The sequence below is a fragment of the Osmerus eperlanus genome, chromosome 1 (assembly GCF_963692335.1).
Source record: "Osmerus eperlanus chromosome 1, fOsmEpe2.1, whole genome shotgun sequence".
NCBI lineage: Eukaryota > Metazoa > Chordata > Actinopteri > Osmeriformes > Osmeridae > Osmerus > Osmerus eperlanus.
In genome coordinates, this window is record NC_085018.1 from 22,149,694 (window position 1) to 22,166,913 (window position 17,220).

The following is a 17,220-nucleotide window of genomic DNA, read 5'->3' on the forward strand; positions in this document are numbered from 1 at the left end:
ACTCTCTCTCTCTTGCACTCTCTCTCTCTTGCACTCTCTCTCTCTTGCAGTCTCTCTCTCTTGCACTCTCTCTCTCTTGCACTCAAAAAACAATCAATCCCAGGGCTCTAATCAAAATACATAAACTTAAGACTGAAAGAAAGGTTACCAGACCTTCACATTGTAGAACTTCACTGGAGGTGAGTGCAGCCACACTATACAAGCTGCATCACATGCAACTGCTTCATATACTGCAAATGCCTAGCACTGTAAATTAATGTATTGTAAAATGTATACATTATAAACCATTTAAACAGACAAGTCATTGTTTTACTATCTTCAAAGATAATCAAATTAACATTAATTTAACAATACTACAAGTTTAAGGATTTACTGGCTATCCTTATCTTAACATGTTTTTATTTAACCACTGCTTGACTTGAGTTAGAATGGTCCGGAAGAGCATTCTGGTACTTTTAATTTTAGGTTAAAAGTATTCTGGTTCCTTTTTGGGGCAAATGAAACGTCTGTTCTATTTGATCGGCTACTTTAATGAAACAAGCCTTATTAACACATGCATTTTGATGAACATAGCCTAATGTGCAATTTCTCCATTCCTGCATTTATTTAATCCCAAGACAAGCATTGCATTTAACCCATGTCCTACAACAATTTTCTCAACTGCTTAAATAACTAGAATCTACTTTATCTACATCATAATATAACAAGCTAAAGAGTTTGTTTTTTAAGGGCAAAAAAGGAAGTCTTTTTTCTATTGCTGTGACACACGCACTGCAAATACTTAATACGTTTCTTAGTTGAGCTGATACAAATCATTCCCATCACAGTAATGTGAACCTTTTCTGGTTTTGAAGGGATTTCTTGGTGTTTTATTTGTATAGCTCTGTACTTGGAATTTGTATAGGGAAAAATAAGAAAGGCTTTTGTTTTTGGACTTTCATACTCTTGAGGAACACTTTTTCTGCACTGATCAACTTTCATGGAATCATGTTAGGAAAGAAAGAGCAGACTATGATATAGCTACACATTTTTTATTGGTATATATTTTACAACATACAGTATATCAACAAACGGCACAGACACATACATCAGGTTTGACTATGTTAGGGCATGTTTATGGTTGTAGTCAGTATATAATACAATTGTGTAACTATTAATTGTGTGTGTTCATTGTCGAGGAAAAAGATTCAGCTTGGACAAATGTGCTCAAGCACAACATTTTTCTCTCTACCTTTTTTCTGGCTATCTAGAAAATCAGGTAAAAGAGATGAACTTCTCAGCAGGGGAAAGCAACTTTACTGTTGTCCTGATGGAGCGTGACACGTTTGAAACAGCCTTGACCAAGAACATCATCGTGGTGGCTCTCTGTCTCTCCATCAACTACATCAACAGCACGCTGGTCCACACCTTTACAAAACATCAGGTACAAACAGATACATCCTTTATTTCCATGTCTCCATCTTTTAGGCATCTTTACATATTTTTATTTAAAAATATATGTTAAGCGACTTAACATATTTTTTGTGACTTTTCCCAGTTGAGAAAATACAGCTGGTTTTAGTTACTAGTTTGCAATGTTACTAGTCAAATCAAATCAAATGTATTTGTATAGCCCTTTTTACACGCAAGCATGTCACAGAGGGCTTCACATACGCCCATAGAACTGCCCCTCAACCAACCTAAACCCTCAGGGAAGACAAGGAAAAACTCCCAGAAAAACTCTCAACAGGAAAAAAAATGGAAGAAACCTTGGGAGGAGCAATTCAGAGAGGGATCCCCTCCTCCAGAGACGGTTGGTGAGAGAGAGGAGCAGAACACAGGCTAAACATAGTCGTGAAAAAAACATGTTTCTTTGAGGAATACAACTGAACAGAACAACAGGAAAGAGCTTAAACATTTTATATGTGTACATTTAGTAGTAAGTAGTGTAGGTTTTCAGATGTGACTGTTTCAGGGATAAGATGTATGAGGGGCCGTCTAGGACCTTGAAATTTCATTCATACATACTACTGAAACGCTCTGACATTCACTATTGAAACGCTCTCACGGTCACTATTGAAATTACTTGTATGAATACATGTGAAACGCTTGCACATCCTCATGTAAGAGCATACATACATATAACTGAAAAACGTATACATACACATTTGAAACATTTATACAAATATATGTGAAACACTTTTACATGTATCTAAACTTTTTATATCTTTGTAATCATATGCAAGAGTTATGAATGTATAAGTGTTCAACAATATATATATATATATGCATTTTCATATGTGCGTGCATGAGTGTTTCAGATATAAACACTAATAGATACGTATAAATGTTTCACTTGTATGCATGTAAGCGTTTCATATGTATGTGTATATGACACAGAGGTATATATGTATGCGTGTGTGTTTCTCATATGTATGTGTAAGTGTTTCAGACAAGTATGTATAATGTTTTATATATGAGCGTGCATAGGTTTACAGAGTATGTATGTATGTGTGAGTGTTTCAGTAGTGAGTGTGAGAGCGTTTTAATAGTGAATGTAAGAGTGTTTCATTAGTATGTGTGAGAGTGTCTCAGTAGTGATTGTGAAAGTGTCTCAATAGTTATGTCCTAGACGGCCCCTCATAAAGATGTGTTAATTTTTGTCCACATAAAGTAAACTGTAATTGAACTAATATCTACAATTAATTTCAATTTTCACAACTGTACATCTGTGTCATCATCAGCTTTTGATGTAATTTTTGTAATTTCTGATGTTTCTTCTCCAGACTCCAGAACGGGGGGGCATTTTTTTTTCACAAGGGGAGCACGCTTTTACAAAGCATGTATGAGAGTCAAAATAAGAGCAGACCTGCATACTCTACAGGAAAGTGTAGCCATCTTGATATTAAATTTATAGCCAATGCCAGTATTTCTTATTTATACTTTAACAAAATATTTTTTTGAGGGGGCATAGCATTCCATTTGGGGGGGGCCTTGCCGCCCAATGCCCCCCCTTGGAGCCGACCCTGCCCTTCTCCAACCTACTCTGGAAAGCAGTGGATGAATTGAACAATTTGTTATAAAATAGGCACATTGTGAAGACTTGAAAGTTCCCTTTTTTCAGGTGGTTTTCCTTTAATGCAAATAGATCCATAACGTGCTTATTTATCTTCGTAGGTGTTCAACACCAACCCTCGCTACATCCTGTTCATCCATCTGGTGGTTAACGACATGCTACAGCTGACCTTGGCATGCCTCCTCCATGTCCTCAGCTACATCGTGTATACCTTGAATGTGTCCTTCTGCTGCTTACTGTTGGTTTTCTTGATCTTCACAACCTTCAACACACCTGTCAATCTGGCCACCATGGCTATCGAGCGCTACATCGCCGTCTGCCTCCCGCTGCGCCACGCCCAGATCTGCACCGTCCGACGCACCTACATGGTCATCGGTCTGATGTGGGCAGTGAGTGCTATCCCTATCCTAAAAGAAGTCTTCACCCTCCTTGCTACTGAACCCTTTAGCTTCTTTAAAACCAGGATCTTCTGCTGGCGAGAGAATGTCTTCAAGAGTACGACCACGAGCGTGAATCAGTACATCCCCCATTACATCTTTCTGGCACTGGTGTGGCTCTCTCTGCTTTACACCTACTTAAGCATCATGTTCGCCGCGCGAGCCGCCAGTGGCGATGCCAGGAAGGCCAGAAACACCATCCTGTTGCATGGCCTGCAGCTCCTCCTGTGTATGATCTCCTATGTGCGCTCTGCACTGGAAGGAGGCCTGCTCTATCTCTTCCCAACCAAACTGCTGGAGATCAGATTCTTCTCTTACGTGATCGTGCAGATCATCCCACGTTTCGTCAGCCCCATCGTGTATGGGTTGAGGGATCAGACCTTCCGGAAGCATCTCAAGGGATACCTGCTGTGCAGGGTGAATGCCAGCACCTACACACAGAATGGCACTCTCTGTAACATCAGTGGCAAGAGAACTCGGTTAGCAAGAAGGGACTGACTGCTGACATGTTCACCTGCATAGTTCAATGGTCAAAACATGGCAATCTTTTTCAATATGTATATAAAAGTATATATAATTTATACATTACAATAAATGAACAATGTTAGGTTGTTATTGATCTGTGTTTTGGATGTAGTCTTTGAATCAAATGAACAGAAACTTACCACAAAAGAGTAATTTCCTTTGTTCCCACCCTCCACCCCCCCCCCCCCCCCATCCTCACCACCAGATTTTATTTATTGTAAAGTAAGTGGTTTTCTGTGTACTGTAGGAGCAACACAGCTTAATGAGTGATTTGATCAATTTACACAATTTATTTTGATTTCCTACTGTTTCCTACTGCCTTCTACTGTTTCAATAAATGTGGAGATTATAAAAGTCTGTTGGGATTGGTGATGTTTTTTAACAAGGCTTAACACATCAGCCCACAATAAATAAAAATGTTACATTTACATTTACATTTATTCATTTAGCAGACGCTTTTATCCAAAGCGACTTCCAAGAGAGAGCTTTACAAAGTGCATAGGTCACTGATCATAACAACGAGATAGCCACAAAACATTGCGAGTAGCCAAAACATGAAGCACACATTGTGAACAACCAAAATAAGTGCCAAAGGGAAGAACCATAAGAGCATGTAGTTAAACAAGTTACAATTAAACAACATGAACTGCTATAAGTGCAAGTGTACCTGTGGAAAAAAAGCAAGCAACAATAATAAAACTAATATCACAGCAAGTACAAAAATTTAAGTCAGTTACCACTAACCACAAGAGCAACAAGTCTCTAAGCAAGAGTCATTGTGATCCTTGAGGAAACTAACATCGGGTCAAGCGAACCATTCCTAAGTACCGTTGTACTCCCGGAACAAGTGCGTCTTGAGCCTTTTCTTGAAGGTGGAGAGACAGTCAGTGTCTCTGATGGAAGTGGGGAGTTGATTCCACCACTGGGGGGCCAGACAGGAGAAGAGCTTGTGTTGGGACCGGGCGGTCTTGAGCGGTGGGACCACCAGGCGGTTGTCTGAAGAAGACCGTAGGTGACGGGTGGGGGTGTAGGGCTGCAGGAGAGACTTGATGTAGACGGGTGCAGTCCCGTTCACTGCTCGGAAGGTCAATACCAGGGCCTTGAATCTGATACGGGCCATGATAGGTAGCCAGTGGAGAGAGATGAGGAGCGGGGTAACATGGGAGCGTCTGGGTAGATTGTAGACCAGGCGGGCCGCTGCGTTCTGAATCCTCTGAAGAGGGCGGGTTGCACATGCTGGGAGACCAGCGAGCAGCGAGTTGCAATAGTCCAACTTGGAGAGGACAAGTGCTTGGACTAGCAGCTGGGTGGAGTGCTCAGACAGGTATCTCCTGATCTTCCGGATGTTGTAGAGGGTGAATCTACACGACCGGGAGACCGCAGCAATGTGGGCCGTGAGGGAGAGCTCGTCGTCCATGGTAACCCCAAGGTTCCTGGCAGAGGATGAAGGGGTCACCGTCGCAGATCCCAGGGTGATTGAGAGATCGTGGGAGATGGAGGGTTTAGCCGGGATGATGAGAAGTTCTGTTTTGGCGAGGTTCAGCTGGAGATGGTGCTCGGTCATCCAGGCGGAGATGTCTGTGAGGCAGGCCTCAATCCTAGCTGAGATCCCCGGATCTGTCGGGGGGAACGACAGGTACAGCTGCGTGTCGTCAGCGTAGCAGTGGTAGGAGAAGCCATGTTGCATTGTATTTTATTCATTTAGACGATGCTCTTATACAAAGTGATGTACCAGTGAATGTAAGAAGCACAGCAGAAGATCATGAATTAGAAGGGCACAGCTCTAACAGTATTTTGGTGGTCAGAGTCAAGGAATGGACTGTGTTTACTGACCACATCGCAAAGTAACCACATAAATACCTGATCTTCCTCATATTACAGTCATCATCCATATTAAATATCTGTAATAAAGATGATCTGCTGTGTATCTTTTTCTCTGTCCTTCTGCCATATTCACAGTCATCACAACATCATCATCATTATCACTCCCCCAGCTCTCTATCACCTGATAATGACGACAGTTCCTTGTAGGCTACATCACAAAAGGTGTTGAACAAGGCTTGTAATTCGTCAGTCCCACAGGCTTGTGCTTGGCAAGTACCTAGCACTGGCTGAGGTGAGTGGTAGAGACTAAACTTGTTGACAGGTAAGCAAAAGGGCTGTTCTGTTACGGCAGACCTGACTTAGACTCTGTGGGCTGGGCAGGGCAAACCTGGGAGACTAGATTGGGGAGACTTGCTGTAATAGATACTTTCTGGAGAGGAATAGACTGAGAGGTGATGCATTGATTCACACGACTACTTTGTGACATTGTGTGAAAAGGTGAGACAGTTAAATCTGTACTGGAAGGTCACTCACTAACGACAGTATACAGTTTGATTGAGAGGGCTGAGAGAGAGCTGGGCACACAGACATATCATTCTTTCATGATGAATGTTAATACCTCTGCACACCTTATGTATGTTCAGCTGAAACAGTTCAGTATTTGACCTCAGCATGTACTGAACGCTGTTATTTATTTATTTTTTGCCCAAGGCAGAAAAATTAGAGGGAGAAACTTAAGATGATAGTCTGATAATAACTTGAACATGCAAACATTCTGACTGGTGAACTCCCAACATATCAAGTGATTGATTGTGTTTGTTTGAACGCAGGTAGAATAGCGGATGCACTGTCAGCTCAGGATCTCCTCTTACAGGTAACGTACATTTTATGAGATTTTCCAGTGATTCAAGGTCTCAAATAGATTTTGTAGACCTTTTTACAGTCAGTCTTGAAAGTGGTTGTTTATTCAAACAAGTACATTACTCTCTCTCTTTGTCTCTCCATCTTGTCTCTCCTCAGCTGAGGGGACTGCAGCATGAACTCATCTGTCGGGTTACTAAACAACATGACCTATCCCTCCGAGCTGATGGTCAGAGACACATTCACCTCAGCCTTCATTAAGAACCTGATCGTGGTTGTGATCTGGTTCATTCTCAGCTACATCAACGGAGCAGTGGTGGCTACGTTCTCCAGACACAGGGTCTGTATCCTGCTTGTTGTATCTGTACTACATGCATTACTATGTACATATTACTATACACATTGTATTTTTATTCCATTTATTAGCCATGGTTTATTATAATTTCATATTTTGCTACGTGATATGCGACAGATATGTGAGTGTAAAATTCCTGACCCATTTTCCTCTTTCATCTCTGTATTTTCTCTTTGTCTTCTTCCTGTCTTCTTCTTCTTCTTTATCAGTTGTTCTACGATGACCTGAACAAATATTGATTTTTTTAATTGATTCTTTTAACTGTGTTTGATGAAAGATAATCAATTTTCATGTTAACTGTGAGTTAAGTTAGTAATTTTTCCACAATGTTGCCTTTCAAACTAGTAAAGCAACTTCACTGATCAACTTTCCATGCAGAGTTCAGGGATCATTGAATTTACTTAATAACTTGGTGGTGAAACATTACTGACCTCACTTACAGTCAGTCAATTAGTCTCTCTCTCTCTCATCTCTCTTTTCTCTTTCTCTCCTCCTCCTCTCTCAGGTGTTCTATGAGGACCCTCGTTATATCTTGTTCATCCACATGGTGATCAACGATGGCATCCAGCTGGCCATCACCACCACCCTCTTCCTGCTGAGCTACATCCTGTACACCATCAACGTCTCCTTCTGCTGTTTCTTCATCCTCCTCGCCGTCTTCACCACACGCAACACGCCAGTCAACCTGGCCAGCATGGCCATTGAGCGCTACGTCGCCATCTGCATCCCCCTTCGCCACGCCGAGATTTGCACTGTGCATCGCACCTACATCCTGATTGGCCTGATATGGTTCATAAGCGTGGCTCCGGACATCACAGATCTATTTGTCACCCTGGCAACCGAGTCACTCAGCTTCTTTCACGCGTCCGTGTTCTGCTTGCGTCACAACGTCTTCAAGGTAGAAAAATGGCCACGGTTGTTGTTTCAAATCCCGGTCACACAAAATGGTGGTGGGATTCACATGGGGTTGTGTTGGAAGGATGTTCAGAGCAGAGCAAAAATCTTCTACAATTTTGAGCAAACTCTATGTAGAGAAAATCCAAAACATAATTTTGTCCTCTCCTCTCCTCCTTCTCCAGGACCCTATCCTGGCATATAAGCGCCAGGTCTTTGACATCCTGTACTTCTCATTTGTGTTCCTGACCCTGGTCTACACCTACCTGAGAGTGCTGTTTGCTGCCAGGGCCCTGTCCACAGAGAGGACGTCAGCGGAGCGGGCCAGGAATACCATCCTGCTGCACGGGGCCCAGCTCCTCATGTGCATGCTCTCATACATCTCCCCCAGCGTGGAGATTGTCCTGCGCTTCCTCTTCCCCCGAAACGTTTCGGAGATCCGCTTCGCCAACTACATCATCGTATACATCCTGCCCCGCTTCCTCAGCCCAATCATCTATGGCGTCCGCGACCAGAAGTTCAGGAAATACCTGCGGAGGTATTTTGTGAGTGACTGGTGCAGCGCCCAATCACAGAGAGTGAAGCCTGGTGCAGAAACGGAAAGGAAGGAGGGTCCTGGCAGCAGTAGAGCTGTTCCTGACATACCAGATAACAGAATGTGAACTGTGACAATAATATTGAATTATTAAATGTACTGTATTAAAGCATTTCACTATCCAGAAGTTTAAACCGATTCATTAGTCTTATGTTAGCCTTTTGTATGAACATTTTATGGGATACTTTTTCAATTAGCTAATGTACTGTATAATTTAAAAATGTGTTTTAAATTAGGTTGACTTAACTATGTGGAAATCCTTTACAAATTAAAACAAATCTAAAATCCTTGTTATTGCTTTTAAAGTAGTTGATCATCGAAACACACATTCTCTTCACTGAGCAACAGCAAAAGGACATCAAAGTCCCTAGAACATGGATCTGTAAAATGAAAACACATGAACACATAAACACAACATGGCAAACCTGGGCTACATGCTCTCCTATTGGTGGAGGCCTCATACCCCCTGACACTCATTAATCTGAGTCCTGTGACATCACAGCAAACTGATCAATCATTCACACAGTCCCAGCAGCTTTAAAAGGCAGCAGCCAATCTGCCTTGCGTGGTCTTTGGTAGTGACACACCAGGTACATGTAGTCAGGTCATAGTGTACATGTTTAATAGCATCATACTATGTAATGTATTTTAATGTCAGTGTACAAGAGGTTTTAGTGCTGCTGCTGGATTGTCGGGTAAGGTGGACAGAAAAAACAGTGTGTCACAAATCTGGTGAAATATGTGATAAATAAATACATCTAAACTAAGACATTTTATAATGTATGCAGATTGTATTCTTATTTTTACTTCTAAAGTACATGGCTGCACACATACATGTACTGTCATTTTGTATGTGTAACATGAGTTTTAAATGTTACAACCTGAAAAAAAAGCCTACATTTGTGTTTTAAAATAGTGGGAGATTTATATTTTGAAAGTGATTACAAAATATATATATAATAAATGTCTTGCAGGTAACATCTTGGGAAGTCACACACTTGTTTCAGAAGATGGCCACTTGAATTCAACAAGGGAGGAAATACGATTATTTTCTTTCATTCTAAGTGAGTGGATTATTGCTTCTCTCTTCCTCTTCCAAAGCTTTTCAGTTAGGTTGAATTTACCTACATTGGATTTTAAGAAGTTACAAATATGTATACAATATATACAAACTGTAAAAACTGTATATACAGCTCTGGAAAAAATGTAGAGAACACTGCACCTTTTTCTTTCATTTTTTAAAAGGTTAAGAAGGACAATTTTGAGTAAAGAACAGAAGGGTCAAATTTGCAGTGGCCTCTTATAAATGTTACCCTTCTGTTCCGCACTCAAAATTGTGCTTCTCAACTTTTTTTTTTATGAAAGAAAAAGGTGCAGTGTCTCTAAATTTTTTCAAGAGCTGTGATTTATAAGGGAAGGATTCAAACCCTCGTTTCTCTCCTTAACTGTTAAATTGGTGTCTAAGTGTCCATTCATTCCACATAATCTCTCGTTTCAGGGTGGTGAGATGATAAACGCTACCTTGAGCCCTCCACCCTTCACCACCAACCTCACCTCCCTGAATGGGGGTGCTGTAGGTGCACCCAAAGACAGCTTTGGTGCTGCGCTGACTAAGAACATCGTGGCCATGTTGGTGTGGCTGGCACTTAGTTTCATCAACGGCAGTATGGTCCACACCTTTCTCAGGCACTGCTGCTTCTCCTGTTCAGAGACACAGGGTGTTTGTGTTTGTTTGTTTGTGTGTGTGTGTGTAGATGTGTGTGCGCACTGTGTGTGTATGCAGGTAGCCAACCACTCTAGTTCAAATATTGTTTTTAAACATTTACTCAGACTACGATTGTTTGCTCAGCACAGGACCAAGAGTAACTGACAGTCTAAGCTGTCTTGTCACAGGCATTCGTTGTTCTTTGAGGATCCACGCTACATCATGTTCATCTACATGGTGGTCAACGACGCACTGCTGCTCACCCTGGTCACAACCCTCTACGTGGTCAGCTACATCTTCTTCAAGATTCACGCCTCCATCTGCTGCCTGCTGGTAAAGTGTGTTTCGATGTACAATGTGTGGGTGTATGTATGTGTGTGTGTGTGTGTGTGTGATGTCTGGGGGACCATCTGAGTGAGAGAATACCACAAGACTCTAGATTCTTACCATCTATCTCTTCTCTTCCATCCTCCTCTCCTCTCCAGGTGATGACAGCTGTGCTGACTACTCGCTCCACCCCCCTCATCCTGGCAGGCATGTCCCTGGAGCGTTACATCTCCATCTGCTTCCCACTGCACTACGGTCACATGTGCACCGTGCCTCGAACCATAGTCCTCATCATCTTCATCCTCGCTCTGACAGCGATTGTACCCCTGACGGACCTCTTCATCACCCTGGCCAAAGAGCGCCCCGGATTCTTCTACATCTCTATCTTCTGCGACCAATCTCTTCTCTTTCGTCACAGCTCCATTTACACTAAGAACTTGGTGTTCGACAGCCTGTACTTCTCATTTGTTGCCCTGACCCTGCTCTATACCTACTGCCAGATCATGCTGGCGGCGCGCGCTGCCTCCTCTGACCTGGTCTCTGTGAAGAAGGCCAGGAACACTGTGGCGCTCCATGGCGTGCAGCTGCTGCTATGCATGCTGGCCTTTGTAGTCCCTTCCATGCAAGCGCAGCTCATCGCGTTGTTCCCCCTGTACAGTCTAGAGATCCGCTATGTCAACTTTCTGTTGGTGTACATCATCCCACGCTTCCTAAGTCCTATGATTTATGGTTTTCGGGATGAGAAGTTCAGGAAGTACTGGGCCCGCCACCTGACCTGTCGAGGCGGGACCAGCCGTGTCAGGCCCAGCGTTCTCCTGAAGTTAAAGTGATCCTGAACAATCCGTTTTCTGCCATTTACTAAAATAAAATATTTTACCAGGTTTCTGGTGCTAACTAAAAAGACAAAAAAATAATTGACTTTATCCTGTACAAAACAATGCTGACTGTTACAGATTTTTCTAGTAACTACAGGTTGATGAAAAAGTGTAAATAATATACACAAACATCTGGGCCTTGTATTTAAGATTGCATTGTTGGCTTACACATTTATCTGTATTACCAGTGCTCGAAGTGGGCCGGTACTCACCGGTACGCAGTACCAGCACTACAGTTTACTCTTAAGCGTACCGGCACCTTTTCTTGCGTGCCGGTACGCTAGATTCGAAAAAGTTATCTAGACATCAGCTGATGCCTGAGTAAAACATATTTTTCACTGCTGCTTTCAAACCTAGAAACTAAACGACTTTCGTTTGTAAGTAATTATGTTAGCCTGTCTTCAGAAAGGCACTAAAAGAACGCGTGTGCCTGAGCCAGACACGTCAACAGAGGTCCAAGTCCAACCAGAAACATCGGGTAGGCTACGAATCATGAGCTTCAAACTTGTTTAAATAAATACATTTATGTATGGCTGCGGGAACTAGGGGTGCTGAGGGTGCTGCAGCACCCCCTGACAGCACAAGAATTAAAAATGATATGACTTTAAAATCCACCACCGCGGAATAGCCCCGCAGTAGCGGACTGGCCATCGGAAACACCTGGAGAAGAATAACGATGGAAAACCAGGATAAGAAACGTAAGGGTGGGGCTGAAAAATAAAGAGAAAAAAATACATAACTTTCACTAGACAAGGTTTTACCAATTAAAAAACGGCCATTTTTATGTTACACAAAGCTCAAAAAACTATTTTGCGCTCAAATAAAGGCCAAAAAAGTTGGCCTTTAAGTATCGAACTCCCGAACTAGCATCACATCAAACAGACTATGCATGCATTACAGGCAGCTGTGTACGGGTGCCGGTTCTGGTGGACTGGTCTGGATAAAAGTCCAGGGCCTATTTTTACTCCCAGTCCGTCCCTGCCGCCCCGGAACATTAAGCCACCCCCCTGATAAAATATGTTCCCGAGGCTATGCATTTATGTTGTTAACAAATAGTCTAACAATAATTTGTTGTTGTACCAGCAATATCTCCAAGTTTTGTTTTTCACTGTAGAAATCTCAAATTTCATAATGATTTGCCAATGCAAGAGAGTACCGGCACCTTTTTTTCTCCACTTCAAGCACTGTTTATTACCAAGGTTGCAAACACCTTCACTACGTGGTTGCAGAAAAGCTTCTAAATATGCATCATAGGCCTGCAAATCTAAGATCATACCCAGTAATGGAAATTCGTTTTTGTAAATAAATGATCACACACATGGATCTATAAACATCCATAAATTGAATATTATTTTTATTGGTCTGATATCGATATCAAATTAAGGATTTTAGACATATGTAATATATACATATGTAAAATCCTTATGGAACGACACATAATAATGAACCTTAACTTCAGAAACTAGACTCTATTTCAGTTGATACATCATTACTACTATCAAAACAAGGCATCTCTCTCTCTCTACCCATTTCAGCTGGTCCCTACAGACATTCTTCTCTCAGGTCTCATTCAGGGAGCAGCTATATAAACCTCTACCTTCTTGTTTTACCTGCTGGTCCCATAGACAGGGATAGGAAGGTTGTTAGCAGGGCGGACAGTCAGGCAGTCCAATCAGCCCAACAATCAGTTACTCAAACAGACACAGTTAGTGGGACCAGGTGTGTGTGTGTGAGCAGGTGTGTGTTTGTTCCTGCCCCGGCCTCCTGCACCGAGGTAGGTGTTGCTCTAACAGTGATCATAGTAAGAATATGTGTACGCATCTACAGAATAATACAGTATGACAACATTCAGTTGTCACTTTTTTTCACCTGTGTTTGCCATTCACATTGAGGTGGGAAGCGTTTTTTTTCTTCTTTCAGTTTAGGAATGTATTGTGTTGTAATCTATTCTAGTTCTGAGATTCTGCTTAATTTCCTCAAGGTAAATGCATGTTGTATACATGATTGTTTTTCTGTGATTGTGAGTGATATGTACGGATCTGAAGAAAGTGCTCTAACAAGCTGTATTTCAATGTACTGTGTATGTGGGTGTGTGTGTGTGAGAGAGTGTGAGAGTGTGAGAGTGTGAGAGTGTGCAGTGAGACCAATCACAGATGCTATGAACTCCACTACCAGACTGGATGATTTCAACAATGCCTTCATCAAGAACTTCATCAGTTGCTTTCTGGGTGTCCTCATCAACACCATCAACGGTTTCTTCGTGTACATCTTCTTCCGGAATGCCACATTCCAGCGTGACCCACGTTATATTCTCTATGTACACCTGGTACTCAACGACATCCTCATGCTGACCATCGCGGTGTTTCTACAGGTCAGCATGGGGTCACTATGATTCAGTCGAGTTTGCTCAGGGAGCGAGTCTAAAAATGTGCACCGAGTGCAAAAGATGTCATTGAATCGATGAACGTTAACTTGTTTCTTATTGTGATGCAGATCCTGTCGTACCTCGTCCCCTTTATCAACCTATCCTTCTGCTGCTTTCTTGTGCTTCTGGCGGTGACGACCGATCGGAACAGCCCGTTCAACCTGGCGGGCATGGCGGTGGAGCGCTACATCGCCGTGTGCCGCCCGCTCCACCACGCCCAGATCTGCACGGTCCGCCGCACCTATGTTCTGATCGGCCTGATCTGGTGTGTCTCCCTGGTCCCCAGTCTAAGCGACATCGTCCTCCTGCTCGTCACACAGCCTCTTGCCATCTTCTCCTCTCGGGTTCGGTGCCACGTAGCCGCCGTGAACTACACGCCGTACCACCAAGGCCAATCCGTGGCCGTCCAGGTCATTAACCTGTCCTTTGTCTTCCTAACGCTGATCGTCACCTACCTCAAGGTCATGTTTGCCGCTAGGAGGGCCACCACAGACCAGGCCTCCGCCATGAAGGCCCGCAACACCATCCTGCTCCACGCGCTCCAACTCCTGATCTGTATGCTGGCCTACTTCACCCCGCTCACCAACATGGTCCTTCTCTACGCCTTCCCCCAGCAACGCACCACCATCCTGTTCACCAACTTCCTGTTCACCAGCATCCTGCCTCGCCTCCTCAGCCCACTCATCTACGGGGTCAGGGACCAGAAGATGCTGAACTGCATCAAAGTTTCCCTGTCTTGCAGACAAACTACTGCAAGGGTCAGGCCCAATGCTGCTCAAAGGAAAAGTAACAGTTTTAAGGGTGCAAGGAGAAAGCTAGAGTTATGTGGGGCAGGGGGTATAGATAAAGTTTGAAAAAGCATTTTGAAAGAATAAAAATAAAGATACACAGCTCATACAACAGAATATCCCATCATTGTCAGGCCAGTAGGTGCTCGAGAGAATACCTTCTTGTAAGAGAAGGGTAATGTGCAGACATGGCCAGCACTATTCATTACTGGGACTGCGCAGTAAGATATGGACAGCTATTTGCAGCTGACCTTATTCATAATCACATATTTGTCATGGTAAAGTGTAGGTGCAGTGGAGGAATTTGAACACTAGATGTAGCACTTGTCAAGGACAAACACACAAAATATTTTCATTGGTGTATGTTAAGAGTCAATGGGTTTGTAAATTAAGCTATTGTACTAATCCAGAATGACGACTTCAACACAAGATTAAGCACTTACGCTCATCGTGCATTCAAGCACCCGTTTAAGTTGACTACGAATGGAAAAGACTGGTAGATCGGCATTATCAATTATATTGCTACACCACACTTAATTGTTTCTTTGTGTTCTGTAAATGGACAATAAACGGACAAAAACTAAGGCTTTCTACGGCTGCTCTTTTTATCTGATCTATTAAAGTTGTGCAACATAAATAGACCTTCTTGTGGAAATATCATAATTACCATTCTCGGTCCTTGATGTTGAGAACTTTTTTTACAGATTGGATTTCAGAGCAAGGCAAGTTGGGGAGAGATAAATTCGTCACGAACCGAAGAGTGGCGTAGAATGCCGATGAACCTCTTCTTGATTGTACAGACAAGCCCGAAATCACAGCGGGGAATGGGGCACTGATGGTAGGCTGTCAAGAACGTGACGGAGCCGGGAGCAAGGTGAACTACTAATATAAGATAGAATTTCGAAAGCCTAACGGAAATCTAACAATTTGCGTAGACTGGGATAGGCTGCCTAAGTGAGATATTTAGAGGATTAGGTGCCGACTTTTTTTGAAGTTTACAAAATGATATGGCTTCTATTGGATGTTTAATAATGATAAACTTGACTAACCCTAACCCTTGATATTAAACAATGGGATAGAAGCAGACCTTTTGTCCATGATGCAACCCAGGTAAAGGTAAAGAAGTGCACTTAACTTTAAGGTAGGTCTCCTTTAAATTATCTAATGTTTGTAAAGAAACCACTTAGTTGTTTCTGAATGAATTCATTTGAATAGGTTTATACGACATTTTCCGTTGCTGTGATTTAGATTGGAGGGCTGCTCTTTTCCTCTGAATAATACATCAACTGATTGTCTGTCTGCGTTTAGTAGCCAATTCCCTTGGGAGTTCTGTGTAGAGATACCTCGTCTTAATATGATTTATCTGAGAGAATCCCTGGAACATAAACGTCCAGAGGTCACAATTTTGGCTACCCTATATAAAAAACATGTAAGCCTGGTTAATTACATTCCTCCTAGTAGTAGGGCTATGCTGTGCCGCTGGTAGGCTACACCCCCGTCACAAACGGCTACACCTGGAGATGCACGTTGCTGGCCAAGTTCTTGCTAAGGTAGCCAAATAGCCTACGGGCCTGTATCAATAGCTTCGTTTAAAGCACAGGCTTAAACCACTTGATCATCGTTTCGTCAACTGTTTAGAAACTGCTAGGGAATTAACCCCTGTAGGACTGGGCTCCGGTGGTAACTCCACGGTGCATGTTTAGGCTACGCTTACATCCATCATTGGCTGTGTTCATAAGCTAGACAATATCTTGGAAGAAAACACAAAGGACGTCTCTAGGGATTTTCTGTATACTCGACGTCAAACATCTACGCATGAGGATGAATTATCACCCTCACTTGTGTAAAAAAGGGCGGCAAGGAAGGGGAGGGGACCCCTGTGTGAGAGCACAGGGGTCCCCCTGACACAGAGGTGTTTACAGTAAGGTTTATGATCAGCAGCATAAGAGAGAGAGAGAGACAGAGACAAAGAGTGAGGGAAGTACATACCTACCTTCACCACCAGGTGGTCTATTTCATATGACACCTGCCACAATAAATCAGGTGTCCACAGGAAGAGAAAAGTAATAATGTCCACAGGTCAAAAGTGTAATCCACTAACCGCCCACCCACCTGAGGTAAAAATGGTACTGCAAGCCACCTCATCTTACTCTCTCTTTCCTCAAAGCGTGTGATATGCTATTGGTTTGATGGATATGGCCACAGGAAGGTGAACTGGCCTGCATTTTCTTTCCAAACTAGGCACCAGAGAGAACAGGATCTCTACATTTTATGAGGCTTTTAGCTCAGGGGTAGTGAGACGGGTGAGCTTATAAAAGTGGTCTGTGTAAAGTGTGCTGTGTCAGCAGTCCGAGAGTGTGTTTAATCTGTTTAGCTTCAGTCTGCAGAGACTACTGGATCATTACATAAACTTTGAGGCATAGATGCTAATTACCCATATTGTCCAATAAAATGCAATTACTGTACCATTATCAAAATACACATAGGTTACCTTATCTGAGAAAACCATGCTAGATTATACGAGTGGGAGGGATAGATAACTGTTTTATTTCCT

The 17,220-nt window shown here is 42.7% G+C and overlaps 4 protein-coding genes across 4 annotated transcripts; all 4 read left to right on the top strand.

The window, feature by feature from the left end:
• The first annotated feature begins 1,197 nt into the window (after positions 1-1,197).
• Positions 1,198-3,990, top strand: LOC134018684 (odorant receptor 131-2-like). Its single transcript, XM_062458860.1, has 2 exons — positions 1,198-1,423; positions 3,157-3,990. The coding sequence occupies exons 1-2, from the start codon at positions 1,268-1,270 to the stop codon at positions 3,988-3,990; spliced, it is 990 nt and encodes a 329-aa protein (XP_062314844.1). The 5' UTR covers positions 1,198-1,267.
• Positions 3,991-6,928: 2,938 nt separating this feature from the next.
• On the top strand, positions 6,929-8,677 carry LOC134033080 (odorant receptor 131-2-like). The gene is made up of 3 exons (XM_062477253.1): positions 6,929-7,042; positions 7,563-7,955; positions 8,137-8,677. The coding sequence occupies exons 1-3, from the start codon at positions 6,929-6,931 to the stop codon at positions 8,611-8,613; spliced, it is 984 nt and encodes a 327-aa protein (XP_062333237.1). The 3' UTR covers positions 8,614-8,677.
• Positions 8,678-10,137: 1,460 nt separating this feature from the next.
• Positions 10,138-11,408, top strand: LOC134018740 (odorant receptor 131-2-like). Its single transcript, XM_062458993.1, has 3 exons — positions 10,138-10,232; positions 10,440-10,584; positions 10,737-11,408. Exons 1-3 carry the CDS (start codon positions 10,174-10,176, stop codon positions 11,406-11,408), a joined length of 876 nt encoding a protein of 291 aa, XP_062314977.1. The 5' UTR covers positions 10,138-10,173.
• A 2,203-nt stretch (positions 11,409-13,611) lies between these two features.
• On the top strand, positions 13,612-17,089 carry LOC134018812 (odorant receptor 131-2-like). The gene is made up of 3 exons (XM_062459119.1): positions 13,612-13,824; positions 13,947-14,636; positions 17,015-17,089. Exons 1-3 carry the CDS (start codon positions 13,612-13,614, stop codon positions 17,087-17,089), a joined length of 978 nt encoding a protein of 325 aa, XP_062315103.1.
• Positions 17,090-17,220: the final 131 nt, after the last annotated feature.

Bases quoted from the DNA above. Each gene is read 5' to 3' on its own strand.
- LOC134018740 (XM_062458993.1), top strand. From the start codon at position 10,174: ATGTTGGTGTGGCTGGCACTTAGTTTCATCAACGGCAGTATGGTCCAC. The intron at 10,233-10,439 runs GCACTGCTGCTT...GTCTTGTCACAG, and splicing joins ATGGTCCACACCTTTCTCAG to GCATTCGTTGTTCTTTGAGG. The intron at 10,585-10,736 runs GTAAAGTGTGTT...TCTCCTCTCCAG, and splicing joins CCTCCATCTGCTGCCTGCTG to GTGATGACAGCTGTGCTGAC.
- LOC134018812 (XM_062459119.1), top strand. From the start codon at position 13,612: ATGAACTCCACTACCAGACTGGATGATTTCAACAATGCCTTCATCAAG. The intron at 13,825-13,946 runs GTCAGCATGGGG...ATTGTGATGCAG, and splicing joins CCATCGCGGTGTTTCTACAG to ATCCTGTCGTACCTCGTCCC. The intron at 14,637-17,014 runs GTCAGGCCCAAT...CTGTGTCAGCAG, and splicing joins GCAGACAAACTACTGCAAGG to TCCGAGAGTGTGTTTAATCT.
- LOC134033080 (XM_062477253.1), top strand. From the start codon at position 6,929: ATGGTCAGAGACACATTCACCTCAGCCTTCATTAAGAACCTGATCGTG. The intron at 7,043-7,562 runs GTCTGTATCCTG...CTCCTCTCTCAG, and splicing joins CTACGTTCTCCAGACACAGG to GTGTTCTATGAGGACCCTCG. The intron at 7,956-8,136 runs GTAGAAAAATGG...CTCCTTCTCCAG, and splicing joins TGCGTCACAACGTCTTCAAG to GACCCTATCCTGGCATATAA.
- LOC134018684 (XM_062458860.1), top strand. From the start codon at position 1,268: ATGAACTTCTCAGCAGGGGAAAGCAACTTTACTGTTGTCCTGATGGAG. The intron at 1,424-3,156 runs GTACAAACAGAT...TTATCTTCGTAG, and splicing joins ACACCTTTACAAAACATCAG to GTGTTCAACACCAACCCTCG.